The sequence below is a fragment of the Heteronotia binoei genome, chromosome 2 (assembly GCF_032191835.1).
Source record: "Heteronotia binoei isolate CCM8104 ecotype False Entrance Well chromosome 2, APGP_CSIRO_Hbin_v1, whole genome shotgun sequence".
Classification (NCBI taxonomy): domain Eukaryota; kingdom Metazoa; phylum Chordata; class Lepidosauria; order Squamata; family Gekkonidae; genus Heteronotia; species Heteronotia binoei.
The window spans coordinates 126,863,479-126,881,617 of record NC_083224.1 but is presented as its reverse complement, the minus strand read 5'-3'; the positions used below and the strand labels follow the sequence as shown (position 1 = coordinate 126,881,617).

General features: G+C 40.0%; 1 protein-coding gene across 7 annotated transcripts in view; it reads right to left on the bottom strand.

Moving 5' to 3' along the window:
• Positions 1-18,139, bottom strand: part of LRRC7 (leucine rich repeat containing 7) — a 265,921-nt gene that overhangs the window by 233,320 nt on the left and 14,462 nt on the right. For all 7 annotated transcript variants that reach the window (XM_060232004.1, XM_060232000.1, XM_060231999.1 and 4 more), the window contains exons 2-3: positions 15,742-15,859; positions 3,575-3,653 (exon numbers count right to left, since the gene is read on the bottom strand). In XM_060232004.1, the coding sequence (XP_060087987.1) occupies positions 3,575-3,653; positions 15,742-15,859 (197 nt within the window). The remainder of the gene's footprint in view (positions 1-3,574; positions 3,654-15,741; positions 15,860-18,139) is intronic.

Sequence of the window (18,139 nt, the reverse complement as noted above, 5' to 3'; positions counted from 1 at the left end):
TGGATTGTAATCACAGTTTTAGAATATGAACCAAAAAACTGAAATCTTCACAAGTAGCTGAAAACTGTAAGGCAATAACATAAGGCGCATCAGTACTTCTGCATCACCTCTGTGAACTGGGACAGAACTCTTGAAAGAAAGCCTTTTTTTCTGAAGCTTTCTAAGGTGCCTTGTAAATGCCAAGTCAGTTCTTAATCAAGTTGAGTAGAGTTTGCTTGTTACTGTTCCTGCAGTCCTAGAGAAAGGCTGTTTTCACCTACTTCCCACCAATGCTAGGACACAGACTGTGTGCGATGTATTCTAGAAACAAATGATCTGTGTGCCCCATCCTACCTTCCTCAATATGTCATGCAAGTGAATTGTGATTCAGCATAAAAGTAACACACGAAGTAGAAAGTCAGAAGGCTAGATTAACAGAAGTATGCATGATCCTCCTCTATTCATGCTGTCCACCACCTATTTGAAAGTGACACAAAGACTCTTCCATGTTTGTCTTTGCAAAAGCAATCTACTGGAACAAAATCATAGTCTAGTCTATAATCTACAGTAGTATTTTTTATTACTGTAACTATTCCAATCCCAAAATAAAACTTTAAAATTTGCAAAAACATTTCACATATGAAATGGTGTTACGGTAGGTATGAAACTTTACTAAGAATAAGCTGTTAACATTAAATCACTACATTCTGGTCCTGCTTTGTTCAGACAATTCCATATATTACAGCCGAGAGAGGTTCCAGTACATGTGGGTGAAGAAAATATGAATGAACCTTCCTTAACATGCATTTAGGATGGCAGATTCAAGTCTGTATGCTGTATAACAGTTGTGTATGATGACTAGGGTTGAAAATCATTGGCAGTTTTTATTAACCCAAGCTGACTTCAAGTGAGTGAATTTGGATATACTTAATCTGTAAATTATTTAAAATTGGCTATATTTCATCTGTAAATATGAATATATACTTCATCTGTAAATTATTTAAAATTGGCTATATTGCGAATTTTCCTATTGATTTGATCAGTTTTATTTGACTTCAAGTATGCGTATATTAACAATATTAAAGACAGTTGATAAGTCTGAATTTGTGTGTTCTATCAGGATATCACCTTTGTGGCAAAGTTTTGAGTTTATGGCTGTACCTCTACTGTATAGTTCAGTTTTGTTGTTGTTTTAAAAAACCTTGAACAGTAGTGGGAAACATTTCCATAACATTTATTGTTCTATAATAATATGAAACAGAGAATTCATTGTATAAAAGTCAGTATTTTTCAAAACTATAAAGTTGTCAGGGGAATCACATAGGAAGTGAACAAATGCTATTTATTAGTCATATGGTTTATTTCTAAACCTAACTTCCAGCCCTGTTTGGGGTCCACAATAAAATACTTCCAAAAAAATCTCTTTCCAATAATACCCTAAAAGAATTAAACAGCAAAGATTTCTACCAGCTTTCTAAAACCCAGGAAGATGTCAATAGCACAGCTTCCAGTTGCACAAATAGATTATCTCAACTGAAAGAGCCCTACTTCTAATGGATGTTAGCCTTGCTTCAGCCAGATCACAGATTAGGCATTCAATGCATTATCCTCTCTTTTCCAGAAGAGGGCTTAGCAAATTTATTAACCAAAACAGAAAAAAAGGCAGTCAATAGCTTCTATATGGATATTAAGGAACAGTCAGGGAGATCTAAGCAAGAAAGACTACTCCCATAGTTAGGAGTTCTCACTATCAACATTGCCATCTTATGTGGACTGAACATGTCAAAACTAGTCTGTCACAAATTTCAGATACTTAAGGGAACACACTACCTCATCTGGATTTTAGGAAAAATAATTCTAGAACTGGGTATGATCAGCATCCTGTTGACACCTTACCCTAAGTCTTTGACCAAATGCACCTAATTACTACATATACACATGAAAAATAATATGGAAGACAACTGAATCACATGGAACCCCTTAGGAGTATAAGCCTTCCAGACACACCATCTGCTGTTAATCTGTAAAACTGGAACACAACCAAAGCAATTTGGTGCCTTCAGTCTCAATCCATCTGGGTATTCATAAAGATAGCACAGTTAGTAGTTGTCTAAGGATGCTGAGAGATCCATTAACGAAGTTACTTGCACCCACTTCTTATGGCACAAGCTATGAGGGCAACAAAGCTCTACAGTCCCATAATCAGCTTAAATCAATATAGTGCCCAACTCTAAGCAATTTCCACTACTTTCATAATGTAGTTCACTCAAGAAACTATAAGACATTATTGATCCTCCCTAATTACCTTCCACCTCTACATGAGATACAGAAATCTGCAGTGTTTATAGTATGATATATTTTGCTTCATGTGAAGCGATTTCCAAAACAAAGTAAGGCACAGTGCCAATGTTTCCCAGCTCATATAGCATCTCCTTCAACCACATTCAATGTGCATTCTGTTGTCTTCCTTGTCACAATCTAAGAAGATTATTTTTTCTTCCCCATAATTTAATTTGAAAAGTGATTTGCAATCTGTAATGCATTTTGCCTTTAAAAAAATGAATAGACTCTTATTATGCCCTTTCTTTGGAGGCTGACAGATAACTAACTGCCCATGACAGTGCAAACCTGAAGTGATATTTTAGCCCCAATCTCTCAGATCCAAGCTAATATAGTAACTAGGGGTATATAAGGAAAAAAAAATTGGGTCTATTAGGATTCAGGTGTTTGGGACTTGAAAATATTTGGTATTCCCAAATATCTATTACCAGTATCACTACTGTACTGGTATTCAGGTTAGTATTCAGAAAACTCAAATATATTTGGCTCCATTATACCCTATGGGAACTGTAGAGCTGACTCAGTGAGTGAAATGATTTAGACTTTAAACCTCTTCCATCCCCTCTTGAAATCGGGCTACAGCTGTGGTGTGACTCCAAAGAGAAAGCAAGGGGCTTATGCCACACAGGAGTCAGGAAGGAGTTGCGCCACAAAAGGGTTTACCTCTTCCATCCCTCCCAGAGTTGTGCTGCAGCTGTGGTCTGACTCCAGAGAGAATGGCCGAATTCTGGGAGGGGAGGAATTTAAACTTTAAACTCTTTCCCTTCACTCAGAATATCCAAATAAAAGCCAAATAATATTGGCTTTTATTTGAGCAGGGCTGCTTCAGTATAACAATAAGGTATTTTTCAGGTATTTATTTGGCTTGACTTATGCAGAATACATATTCCTAATAGCAACCGGACTACCCTTAATGTCATCTTGTTTTTCCATGGTGAATGATGTTTTCTTTTTAATTGAATGTTAACATTTTCCTTATGTTATATTCTTCACAGTATCATCTTACATAACTCCTGTAATAGCCTTAACATTTCATTGGAGTATTGTAAACTAAACCAGTTCTTCATTAAAAGGCAATTAATCATTTGTTTATTTCTGTGTCTTTAGGTCTCCATATCTTTCACGTGTGGGTCAACTCCTTACTAAACTTTTCTATAAAATAATTCTACTCATTCTATTTTACTCATGTGACGAGTCTTTGTACTAAATATTTTCACATATGAATATTACACATATTCCATTTGTGGATACTTACTTAGAAATAGGATTGACACTGGCTTCAATTATTGTTAAACACTTACAACATTTTATATTTTCTGGAAAATCTTGTATCCCTAGAAAACAAAAGAAAGAAGACAAAAATAATCACATTACACAATAAAACAACTGCTCTATAATCCATAGGAATGAAAACAATTTAGGATCAAATAAGCTAGTAAGAAATCATGATTATGGCATAATAGCATCCCATCATATATATATACATATATTTGCACAGGCACCAGATCTTGCCAGATTCTTTTCCTCCTTTTTGCAATACTTCCCATTGCATAAACACATCAGAAGACTAAACAGACTTCTGGAAAATGTGGAAAGTGAATGCAATGTTGAAGAATTAGTGTTATCAAGTGTTTGCTAGGATGATGTATTTGACTCTCTGGTTACAACACTATGAAGGCACAAGTGGGGACCCATAAGAAACTTGCAGGGTGGGTCATTCCCTCACATTTGCTTCCTTCCCTCTCCCCACATCTTTCCCATTCTTCTCTCCCCCGCCAATCTCCTCTTCTTTTTCTTTCCAATCCTCCATCAAGTCATTAACCCCCAAGTGGTTTTAAGTGTCCCCCAACCTGTGAAAATAAGTATCCGCACATAGGAGGCACAGTTGGGGTTAGATATATAGATACTGTGTGCTCTGGTAACACTCTTGATAAATTATGCCAGATTGCTTTCTATCTTTTCTTTTTTTATTTCTACATAATAAACACAGGCACACACACTCCTCTTTAGATTTTATAATACTTCCACTGTTCTATCCTGTTCAGGAAATTCCCAGTTACAGCTAAATATATAGCCATATTGTACAATAGATTATCTTTCTTTACTGTCTGTAGCACAACACAGTTTCAACTTTCCTCTTGGTATTTTAAAAACCAATCATCCTACCATTCTCAGTTTTATTCCCCCCCCACAAATTTTTATGTTCCTCCACTGTGAACTGTTAATAGTGCCTTGTGTATAAAGTGAACCTGAATTCTTCTTCATGACAACCCTTGCTTTTTATTCCCATTTTTTGGTCATAAAAACAATAAAGGGACAGCTATGGTTCAATGGTAGAGCATCTGCTTTGCATTCAGAAGGTCTTAAATTCAACTCCTAGCATCCCCAACTACTTTTGGTGTCCTTCCCTCCCATTTTGGTATAGCATTATCCTCTCTCTGTTATCATGGAGCAGCAAATGTGCATGAACATGAAAGCTCATACCTTGAATAAAACATTGTTGGTCTCAAAGGTGCCACTGGACTCAAACTTTGTTCAAAGAATTCTTTGTTCAAAGAATGGCTCTAATATGGAAGGAGGAGTCTAGGGAGTCGACAGTTGCTTTTGACCACCACACACATCCATCAGAAACAGAATAAAACAATAAGACAAAACAGGAGAGTGCCATTTGGAAATCTTACAGGCCAACAAGATTTATGGGGTAGAAACTTTCAAGAGTTAAAGCTGCTATAAAGCTTTGTTCTACTCCTACTTTGTTCTACGGCTTCAGACCAACATGGCTGCCCACTTGAATCTATCTGCTATAAAGCTGTTAAAGCCAGGGTATAAGCTTTCAAGAGTTAAAAGTTAAAGATGAAGGGAACTCTTACTTTTGAAAGCTTATACCCAATAACGGTAAGATGCTACTGGACTCAAATCTGTCATTAGACTAAGTTTTTCTTAAAGGCAAAGGTAGTCCCCTGTGCAAGCACCAGTCGTTTTTGACTCTGGGGTGACGTTGCTTTCACAATATTTTCACAGCAGACTTTTTCTGGGGTGGTTTGCCATTGCCTTCCACAGTCATCTACACTTCCCCCCCAGCAAGCTTGATCCCGAAAGGATGGAAGGCTGAGTCAACCTCAAGCCAGCTACCTGAACCCAGCTTCTGCTGGAATCGAACTCAGGTCATGAGCAGAAGGCTCTGACTGCAATACTGCAGCTTTACCACTCTGCGCCACAGGGCTCTTAATGACTGAATGACTGAGATGTTCCACCAGGCCTATGGATGAGGACCACAACAATTTTTCTTTAGGGGAGTGTTAATTTACAAAAGCAGTATGTTACACATACCTAGGAAATCTCCCAATTATGTACATGTTGGCTGTGGCTGTGACTTGTCATGCTACATTTGTAATTAGCAAGGAAGGCCAATTACAGGAGCCAAAGATAGTGCTGTTTTGAAAAAGCACATCAGAAAGTCCATGTATCAGTTTCTTCACTTTTTGATGGGCAAGAATATAGAGGCAGTGGAGGAGAGGAAACAAAAACCATGTTTTAATCATGACATGGTAAGCTGATGACCACATCCCATTGTCTGAGAATGTGAATTACTGTAACTAGAAAAGATGATTCTGACCTGGGTAGTCCAGGCTAGCCTGATCTCATCAGATCTTGGAAGCTAAGTATGGTCAGCCCTGTTTAGTATTTGGGTGAGAGGCCACCAAAGAATACCAAGGTTGCAATGCAGAGGCAGGCAGTGGTAAACCAGCTCTAACATCTGTTGCTTTGAAAACCCTATGGGGCCACCTAAGCAAGCTGTGGAATGATGGCACTTTCCACCACCAGAAAAGACTGTCAATAGTCATTCTTCCGTCAGGAATTTCTCTGCAGTAAAAGTGATTTGGTTGATACTACTAGCTATAAGTCTGTCTACTGTAAATGTATTATTGTATTTCTTCTAAGTCCATGAATTTATTCATTCATTTATTAGATTTATAGCCCTCCTTCCCCTGTACAACACGGCTCAGAGTAGATAACAACAATAATGGATAATAAATTTACTTATTAAAAACAACTCTTAACAATACAACTAACAACCAATACGATGGCACACAAGAAGGGAGCACAGTAAAGTGCCCTTTATCCAAGAAGGAGAGTAAATATATGAGTAGCAGACAAAAGAAAAGGAAAGAGAACAGGGAGGAAGGGAGGGAAAAGGAAGGGAAGGAGGCCAGTCTTAATGGAAACTGTTGTGGTCCTCACCCATAGGCCTGGTGGAATATCTCTCAGGCCCTGTGAAATTGCATCAGATCGATCTCACTTGAGTCTCAATTGCATCAGATCTTGCAGGGACTTGAGTTGAAAAAGCCCTGGTTCTACTTGAGGACAGCCAGATATTTTTCAGGCCATGGATCACTAGAAAGATGTCATCCACTGAGCATTGTGCTTTTTTTTGGGGGGGGGGGGAGAGTACCAGGAGAGGTAGTCCCACAGATATGCTGCTCACAGATTGTTTAGTGCTTTAAAGGTTAATACCAAAACCTTGAACGTGATCTGGTATTTGACCTGGAGCACTGGTTGGATATGACCTGTAAATAGATTTCCTGTAAGAACATGTGTTGCCACATTCTGGAACAGTTGAAGTTTCTGGATCAGTCTCAAGGGTAGCCCTGTATAGAACAAGTTACAGTAGTTTAATCTGGAGGTGACCACTGCATGGATCACTGTGGCTAAGTCAAGGCGAGACAGGAAGGAGGCCAGGTGCATGTAGGAAAACACCAACCTGGCCACACTTGTGATCTAAGCCTCCATCAAGAGGGAGGCATCCAGAATCACACTCACTCCGGACAGTTGGTGCTGATGTTAAAGGCACCCCATTAAGAGCCAGGAATTGGCATCCTAACCCAGAATCCGCCTAGCCTCAGAACTTCCATCTTAGATGGATTTAATTTCAGCCAGCTTTGTTTCAACCACCTAACCACAGACTCTAAGCCTTCAGCCAAAATATCTCAGGCAGCACTTATCAACAGATACAGCTGGTTGTCATCTGAGAATTGATGGCAACCCAACCCAAATCAGCTGGGTGAGGAGGCGCATATAGATGTTAAATAACATTAGGGAGAGGATTGCCCTTTGGGAAACACCACACACTAAAGGGTACCATGGTAAAACCTTCTCCCCTAGCATCAGCCTTTGTTCCCAGCCTTTGAGAAAAGAGATAAGCCATTTAAAGGCAGTCCCATGAATCTCCATGTTGGCAAGGTAGTGGATGAAGAGATTATAACTGGCCATGTCAAACACTATCATCAAATAAAGCAATAACAGCTGTGCTGGCCCGCCTTGATCTTGCTGTCTACAAAAGTCATCTATCAGAGTGACCAGTGACCAGCACTGTCTCCATCCCATGGCTGGGGCAGAAGCCAGATTGAAATGGGTCACCACTGGATGCTATGTTTTAGTTATGACAAGGAAACTACAGAATCTAATGAAAACTGAATAAATAATCCAAAACAGAACAAAACTGAGTAAATCATCCAAGGTCACTACATAGAAGGCCTTGTATGGATGCACAGAAGGGCTTGTATATATACAAAATAAGTCTTAGCATCTTAAACAGCAGCCCTATTTTGCTATACTTTTAGAAAATTCTAGACAGGAAACACAGGTGTTTACCACTGTACTATGCCACAACTATTTCTGACTACATGACAGACATCCCATTTAGAATACCCTATATGTTAGGTATGCTTAGGAGCCAATGTTACTGGCACCTTCCTGCTTCCTTTTCATACTGTTCATACATGTATAGAGAATCAATGCAACATGTACCTGAACACACATCTATTTTTCAGGGCCCAATTGGAGTCTAAATTTACAAGTGCAACTGCTAAAAATAGAGGCAAGAGCAGAAGCAGGAATAGTAAATCTTAAATACGGGCACAGAGTGCCAAAAATATTATGATAAACATTTGGAATTGAAATCCTAATCCAAACTAAATCTAACACCAATCTAAAGACCCAATATCAGAATAAAGTCTTAGCCTCTACTCCTTCTTTGCTAGCTCTGAAGAGGTTTAAATTGGCCACTATACAAAATAAGTCGTTGGCCTAGATGGGCCACTCATCTAATCCAGGAAGGTGGTTCTTGTGTTTGTATGTTCCTAAATTTCAAACAGTTTCATTCGCTGTTGTATTTTGAATCTCATATCTTGTTTGTGCATTCTACAGTGCCCATAAGCATTTCATTTTTAACATATCTGTAACACTGTATATTACAAACAAAAATTAATCCTAAATTTATTTAACAAGTTTCACTGAAAACAGCAAACATACTTTCCAGAAAATATATGCAAAAAAAAAAAAAATAGGGAGGATCTATTAAATGGATCTATTTCAAAAAAAGAAATTCAGGTAATATATAAAGAGCTTAATTAAATTAAGGACTGAACCCTGAAAGTCCTAGATATACACACGATACGCACACACAAAGAAACTCTAATTTTTTTAAAAAAATCACTAAGACAAAGAATGTATCTACTACAGTGATGAGGGAATGGATATTACAAAAAATAAAAATAGCTCAGGCATGTCCTAAAGGTAGAATTAGTATAGCACAATGTTCATCTTAATGATACATCTTGTGCATTACGTAATACTGTATTCTGACACCATTAGACGAGCAGAGTGCCACTGTACTCCCCAAACAGGTAACACTGCAGATTAAAGGGAATCTATTATGAACCATATTGTCAGATTTTCACCCTTTGTGGTTTTGCTCTGCTCATGAAACTCCCAAGTGCCAGGAAATTGCTCTGCTTTAGTCAACTCTCTGCTTGAAGACTATATTAAGATGTACTCCATAGAGCACAGTGTTCTGCCTTCCTCATGCAGAGGAATCCCTTCTGCCAGTCATCAAAAAACTGCTTAACAGGGTCCTCGGATTCTGTTTTTGTTTTACCTTCAAGACACAACCAACATATGGTAACCCCATAAGACAGGGGTGTCAAATGTCTAGACCATGGGACTGATTCATCCCCCAGAGGGCTTCTATGTGGCCCACTATGGTCTGCTTCCTTCTCCCTCCCTCCTGTTTCTGTCATCACCATTTTCACTTTTTCCCATGGAATTGAGGCAGTTGAGCAAAGTAGCCTCTCCTTGCTCTTTCTGTCTTTCCCAAAGGAGGGGGAGGGAGGGGGAGTTTCAGTCAGTGGAGGAGCTTGGCTCTGTAGCTCTTTTGTGTGATTGAGAGAGCCTGGCACAGCTAGAGCTCTCTCAACCAAAGCTATAGCTGTGCTAGGCTCTCTCAATCACACAGCAGAACTACAGAGCCAAGCTCCTACACTAGCTGAGTCTCCTCCTCCTTCCCCCTCCCTTGGGGAAGATCATGATGCTGCTTTGCTCAACTGCCTCAATCCCACTGGAGAAATACAAAAAAACACCTGTAAGACCAACACAGCTTTATTCAAGATAAGTAAGAGCTTTCTGCCTTGCTTTTCTCTCTCTCTCATTAAGAAGGTTTTGCCAGGGCTTTCCTGGGTGCAGCTGGGTTCCCACCTCCTTTTCACTCTTTCTTAGTAGGAAACCAATGTGAACTGTTTAGATGAGGAATAACAAGAAGCCAGTGAGGTGGAGATTGGAGATCTTGAACTTAGGCTTTTCAGATAGTAGGCTGATACTGACAGCTATATATTGCTGTCTCTCTATTCTTGCACTGCCTCATAGGAGTTGCAGTTATTTTTCTGGCAAAAACTGTAGCTTTGTAGATAAGCACAAAGCCCTCATGGTGCCTTCACATGTTCTTGACCAGCACATGAAGCAACTTATGTACAAAACCTCACAATGCCCAGCCATTTCATGTTTTCCCCTGAGTCCTAGGGCACAGAGCATTGACCATGAGATTTCTGTAATGAATAAGAATAAATCAGAAGTAGGTTCGCAACTTGCAGATACACACCTGAACAGCATACTTAAGATCACTACAGCACAGGCATTGTCTCCAGATTTTGATGCAATAATTCAGAGCGAGAGGTATCAGTTATCAGAAAATGTTAAATAAACAAAATATTGCAAGAGTGCTAATCTTTTAAGCATGTTTTAAGCTTTTTTTTTAAAAAAAAATTAATTGTCTGTGCCCTTTATAAAGTTTACATCTCTGCTATCTGGCATTACATTTTATGACACACATAGCTCGGCCCAACAAGTTCTCATTTATGTCAGATTTGTCCCTCATAACAAATGAATTTGACACCTCTGCTGTTGGGTTTTCAAGGCAAGAGATATTCAGATTTGACTAGCCATTTCCTGCCTTTGCGTTGAATTCCTACCTACATTCCAATATCTTGCATATTCCAAGCTGTCCTAATGTGCCCTTTTATGGATTAAAAGTTGTTTAAATGGCAGAAAGCAGAGAGAAGAAATAATCAAATTCTCACAATGGAGGGAAGTGAACAATGAGATCCCATACGGATCAGTATTGGGACCAGTGCTATCTAATTTGTTCTTAAATTATTTGGAATTGGGGCTGAGCAATGTAGTAGATAAGTTTGCAGATGATACCAAACAATTCAGGATGGTAAAAACCAAGGCAAATAGTGAACAGCTAAGATAGCGAAGATCCCTCTAAACTGATTGAGTGGGCAGCCAGGAAGCAAATGAAGTTCAGTGTGGGGAACTGTAAGGTGAAATAAAAAGTACTGGAACAAAACCCCCCCACTAATTTTAAATGAATGCTGATGGTCTCAGAACTGGCTGAGACTGAGATTACAACAGATCTTGTAGAAAGCTCAATGAAAATGTAAACCTACTGTGTGACAGAAGTGAAAAAAGGCAAGCTCCTATGGTTCATCTAGCCCAGCATCATGTCTCCCAATTATTAGGAAAAGGACTGAAAATAAAATGGCTAATATTTGAATGCCCTTCTATAAAGTTATGGTGTAGCTTCATTTAGAATACTGTGTGTCATTCTGGTCCCCATATCTCATTGCAGAATGGGAAAAAGTACAAGGAGGGCAACCAAGATGATTTAGGGCATGGGTCCCCCAACCCCTGGGCCATGGATTGTGGTCTGTTAGCAACCGGGCCATGAGGCAAAGGCGCTGCACTGCCCCTTTTGCCCACCTGGGACCCAAGTGGACGAAAGAGGCAGCACGGACTCACTCTTGCAGGGGAGGCAGCCTTGGACCAAGGCTATGCCACCTCTTTCATCCACCCAGGTCCTGGGTGGGTGGAAGGTGCAATGCTGCTGTGACCTTCTCCTACCCCTCATTTATATTAAATGGGAGGGGGAAGCAGATTGGCTGCTTCTGCCACCTAGCGGGGAGGCAGCAGAAGCAGCCCCAGTCTCTCCCCCCCCCCCCATTTAACGGGTCTTCCCCTATGGAAGCACATTCAACCTGCGCTGAAAGCGCTGCACTGATTGACCATTGCATACCAGATTCGTTTCAAGGTGCTGGTTCTTACCTTCAAAGCCCTATATGGCCAGGAACCTGCATACCTTAGGGACCACCTTTCCCCACATGTTCCCTGGAGAGCACTTTGGTCTGGGTCAAAAAACCTGCTATCAATCCCCAACCCTAAAGAGGCCAGACTTATGATAACTAGAGCTAGGGCCTTTTCTGTAGCCATCCCTCACTGGTGGAATGAGCTCCCAAAGGAGCCCAAGTCTTGTTTTGAGATAGTCTGTTCTTAATAAATAAATTACGGAAATGGAGGAGAAGAGAATAGTCTGTTCTTAAGTAGATATAATAACAACAACAACAACAACAACATTTATTTGTATCCCGCCCTCCCCGCCGAAGCAGGCTCAGGGCGGCTAACAGGACATGGTCTACACCATGATTTGTATAAAACAATTTTAAAATACAGTTAATAAATACATTTAAAAACAGTTACATAAAAATTTAAAACTTACAATAAATTAAGGTGCTATGTTCAATAGATGTATTCCGATGGCTAGATATCGCTTTCAGGGTTCCTTATAAGCTTGCAGAAAGAGAGTGGTTTTGCAAGCCCTGCAGAACTGATTAAAGTCCCGCAGGGCTCGCACTTCCTCCGGTAGTTGATTCCACCAGTGGGGGGCCATTATAGAGAAGGCCTGCTCCCTCGTTACTTTCAGTTTGGCCTCCTTTGATCCAGGGATCCTTCAAAGGTTTTTGGAGCTTTTCTTAGCTCAAGTTTCTTAGCGATCTTCTTCAGCAAGTGAACTTATCTTGTACAATCCTCACAATCAGATTGTGAGCTGATCAGGGATACCTTCATATTGCATCAAGCAACTATATACAATCCAGTAACTTGAACAGCTGCTGAACAAGTTTGCAGCTGCCTGTCGGTCAGAAGTCAACTCACATCTAGGAGTTTGCTTCTAATCCACCCCTCCTCCCTTAGCAAAACAGCTACAGCACAGTTGCAAAAGAGATATCTCCCATCCCATCCAAACTATTAAGGAAAAGAAGCAATCATTTTGATCCTTGCATTACAAAAAGGAGAAAAAAGGTTAATGCCCACACATACAAAAGCTGGATGGGGAAAGATGTAATGCTTTTATTCTATGCATTGCAAAAAGTAAAGCAGAAACAGCTGGTTTCTCTCTCTCCTTTATTCTGCAGCTTGGAGTCAGGAATATCAACCGGACTTCTGATAGGGTTGCCAGTCCCCAGGTCTCAGCAGGGCTTCCCCAGTTTTCAGGGGTTCTGCCCACCATCAGTCAGGTGGCCAAGCAGGGGAAATCCCATCCCCATTCCATATACGCCTAGGAGGTCATTACGTTTGGTCTCCCAACATCTGTTGGCCATCCCTGGCCCAAGAGACGCCCACCTTGCCTCAACTAGGGCCAGGGCTTTTTCGGTCCTGGACCCGACCTAGTGGAATCAGCTTTCTACAGAGATCCGGGCTCTACCTGGAAAATCACTGTTCTTCAACAAAGGGAGACTCCCAAGAGAAAGTGCTGAATTTGAGCTTTGACTACAATATTGATTGAATCCATCAGGCCCAAAACAGAGCTAACACTTTCCCCACTACATGTGCTGAACTGCTTGTTATAAATTAGTTATCACCAGTCCAATAGCACCTTTAAGATCAACAAAGTTTTATTCAGCTTTTATTTGCATGTACACTTCCTCAGACAGTATGATCTGTGCACAGAAAACTCACCCCCTGAATAAAACTTTCACAGAATCATAGAGTTGGAAGGGACCTCCAGGGTCATCTAGTCCAACCCCCTGCACAATGAAGGAAATTTACAAGTATCTCCCTCCACACACACCCAGCAACTCTGTTTTATGCCCAGAAGATGGCAAAAAACAAAAGAAAACATCAAAACCCTTTCCAGGATTCCTGGCCAAACTGGCTTGGAGAAAAATTACTGCCTAAACCCAAAGTGGTAATCAACATTTCCGTGGACGTGTAAGAAGGGGCCATAAGAACTAAGCACTGATGCAACCCCTCCTGCCCTCCTTCCCATGATCAGCCTAAGTTCACAGAATCAGCATTGCTGTCAGATGTCCATCTAGCCTCTTAAAAACCACCAAGGACGGAGAGTCCACCCCTCCTCGAGGAAGCCTGTTCCAATGAGTCCTTCCTAACATTTAGTTGAAAACTCTTGATTTAGTTTCAACTTGCTGGTTCTAGTCCAAACTTTTGGGGCAACAAAAAACAACTTTGCATGATCCTCTATGTGACAGCCCTTCAAGTACTTGAAGATGGTTATCATATCATATCACCTTCCAATCATCTCCTTTGCAGGCTAAACATACCCAGCTTCTTCAGCCTTTCCTTGTATAACTTGGTCTCCAGACATCTCACCAACTTCACTTCCCTCCTCTGAACACATTCCAGCTTGTCCATATTATTCTTAAATTGTGGTGCTCAAAACTGATCACAATACCTCAGGTGAAGTCTAACCAGAGCAGAGTAAACTTTGTTGGTCTTAAAGGTGCCATTGGACTCTAACTTTTTTCTATTGCTTCAGACCAACATGGCTACCCACCTGTTATCACCAGCTACAGATACTGTATGCACTTTTTGAATTTTGCATACAAAAGTCACAGGCAATTCACATTTCACAGTGTTTAACCTACTTTTCTTTTTTTTTTCTTTTGCTTTGCTGAATATATATAATCTGCTGACCAAAATGCCATTTTGTGTATCTGATGAAGTGGGTTCAAGTCCAGAAAGGGTTTTGCTTCAATGAACTAGTTAGTCTTTAAGATGCCACAAGACTCTGTTTTCACTGTATCAGACCAACACAGTTATGTTACTCGAAGCTGTGTGTAATTCCTGTTATTCAATAAAAAAAGCCAGGCAAATAGGTATAAAGTGAAATAGGCTTTGTAGCACAAATATACCTCCGTGTCTGATTTATGCAGGTTTCAGCAATGAAGTAAAAGCTACATTCTCTGTAACCTAAATTTAGCAGTATATCCTAAACAAGACAGCATTATCAAGTAAGTGAACTAGGAATTGAAAAATTTCCTATATCTGTTAGAGTTTCGTAATTGAATAAGCTCAGCGTTTATTTGGTATGTGTATATTTTCCATTTAAAGATTAATTTAAATAAACTTGGGTGAAAATGTTGGACAAAAATTACTGTTACCTTATTTTCTAAGTTTCACACCATTTTTATACTTCAAGTCAGAGTCAAACTTTAAATTCCCTTTGCTATTAACAAAATAAAAACCAACACTAGTGTTCAAAATGTTAATAAGAAATTGTTTACAGAATGATGGCAATATTTGTTATTTGCTTCTGCCCTTACAAAGGTGGCCAAGGCAGCTAACAATTTAAAACATGCAACATAAAATCACATTATAAAACCATTAAAATCACCCCCAGACTCATTAATTACATAATTTTATTCAGTTCTAGACTGTCTTTACAAATATATATTTGACAAGGATTCAAGCCCTTGCCCTCATAAGGTTGAGAGGGCCCTTTTAGCAACTAATATATACCAAATTCCCTAACAATAGTCCTGCTAAAATCACTTTCCTTCCATTTTCCTGAACTAGTTTAAAGATGGAAAGGCAGATGGGGATTACAACTTTTGTTTGTACTATGGTAATTAAGACTCTGACCCCCAAGAATTTGCATAGGCATATTTGTTCACAATACTGGTGCAGCTTTATGCAATTTTAATGTTATATCATAGTTAGCAAATCTGTGGTTACATAGCAATGAACTAGTGCATTCAATTTTGCATGTATTCAGAGTTTACTTTGCAGTCAAGCCATAACCATTTTTTTTAAAAAAACTTGAAGATACACAAACAAGAACTTATTTACAAGGGAGGTTTGTGTGAGTGTTTATATTGTCCAGTTTAACACCTTTCCAGGAGAAATGTATTTGTTTCCACATAACGGCAAGATGACAAAAATAGCTTTAATGTGACCTTTGTTACACATGACCATTATTTTATTACAAACAAAACACAAGATTATTTTTCTTACCGTTTTTACTGATGTCAAGTTCTTTGAGATTAACTAAACTAGCAATGCTGGTTGGCAGGCTTGAAAGGTCATTGTCTGGAATACTCAGTTTACGGAGAGCTTGACAGTTGAACAATTGCTACAACAAAAGGAAATGGATTATAATCTTTCCTTTAAGCTTTAGTTTAGCATTAATGAGTAATAACATGCACTGAATAAGAAACATTGATACCCTAATAGTCTAAAGAAAGCTCGACCAGTGAGCATTAAACACCATCAGTAACTGGTTTGAGTATCTTCAACTTCGGCATTTACTTGACTCGTATCTCTTTACCCCTCCTTTACGCATTCAACTTACTGATTTTGAAAAGATTTTATTTTGTGACTCAATCCCGATCAAAGGATTGATATCAAAGATTTATAAAATACTACTCCGCCCCCTTAACGCAGTGCCACACTCTTACCAAAGTGCCTGGGTCCGAGACCTGCACATGGAGCTGACTGAGGAGCAGTGGCAGGCTATTTGGTGTTCTTCCATATACAAAACAAAAGCAATGAACGTTCAACTTCAAGCCTTAAAAGTCCTTATGCGATGGTACAAAACTCCAGTGCAGTTAGCACACTCATCCTCTATCTCGCCTCTCTGTTTTAAGAATTGTGGCCAGAAGGGCACATTTTTTCACTCTTGGTGGCTATGCCCAGGCATAAATAGCTTTTGGAGGCAAATCTACCAAGAAGTACTAGCTCTCACTTCACACTCTCCACCATTTACGCCTGAATACGCTCTTTTGAATCTTATAGGCACCTCAAACACTTCCGAACCTGTAGAGGAATTGATCTCACATATGTTTGTGGCAGCTAAATTTGCAATAGCCCTAGTCTGGAAGCAGCAATCTCCGCCCTCACGACGGACTTGGTGGTTGAAATTGTGGGATTATTTTGTTTTGGATAAGCTTACTTATGATTTAGACCCCTATCGTTCTCAACAAATTGCTTCCCTGAGTTTTATAGAAAAATGGCGTCCCTTTATAGACAAAGTGTTAGCTGATAACAATATTCCTAGTAACTCATACCATGCTATACTGATGTCATGTCAATTGTTGTTGTAATTTTGCTCTAAGATGGCCTATGGTGTACGCACCTACTTCCCTGTTCTGTATTGGTACTTGGTGCACACTTACTGATTTGTTGATGTATTTGTACCATGTTTCTCAATTCAATAAAGCATTTTAAAGATCTAAAAAAATAAAAAAAATAAAAAATAATAAAAAAAACACCATCAGTAATATATATCCATGCAGATAAAGGAGCAGGAGAGACCAACATGTGGACCCCCACCGCCTCAACAAAAAGCCTGGTGGAACAGCTCATGGTGAAAAATTTTGGTCCCAAATAAGGGGTTCTTAATTCAGCAGTCACACTGAGGCAGTGAAAATTTTCTAAGACAACTTTACTGTGCCATGGCATCCTTCTTAGGCCTTCTCCATAATACTTCATATTTATAATCCAGTTTATGTCATCTTTACATCACTTCCATTCCCATCAGTTACAGAGCATGGCAATTCAATACATCCAATCATCTGCAGAAGTTTACTAACATAGCTACTAGAGAACTACACATGTCTAAAAATATTTTCCCACCTTGTTGGGGGCTTATTTACTGATCAGAAACTATCAAGCAATGTATATTGCTTATAACCAGGTAAGGATTGGTATATATATAACAAGGCTGACTTTAACTGGAGTTAAGTACACTGCCTAGAGATAGCTCTGGACTGAGGGATGTCTCCCCCAACTTGCACTGATGAAGCCTTACCTGGACATATCTTTCATGGTCTCTGGGCAGGGGGTCAGAACAGCTAATACCAACCTCACCCAACAAAGCCAGCAACAAGCCAGGACTGGCAGGGCAGGCCCAGCTTGGCAGGGGTTGGAATGATGCACCATGGCTGGCTCCTGGAGGGGACAGTTCAGCCAGAAGACTAAGCTTGCTGAAAGGATGAGCTTAGTGCAAGGCGGGAAGGGCCAGAGACCCAACAGCCCTCTGGCTAGTCTGCCCAGTTGTGAGGAGGAGAAAGTAATAAGAGAAGGGCAGGGCAAAGACAAGTATAGGCAAGAGGAAGAAGTAATGAAGGTAATTGGGCCTCTTAGGCCAGAAATTGGCCAAGAACCATCTTGGCAGAACTTGGCCCAGGACTGGGTGCCAGTGGGGGAGGGGTGGAGATAACAGAAAGGGAGACTCTCAATAATGGTCAGGAAGGATAAGCAGGCTCAGCTCAAGGCTGTAAGAGGTGCTACATGTGGAAGAGAGGAACAAGGTGAAGTAACCCCCTCTGCTTCCAGTTCTGAGACCTAGGGAGGACACGGGGCTTGTGGCAAGATGGCAGAGTGGTGGATGGGTGAAATTGTACACAAAACC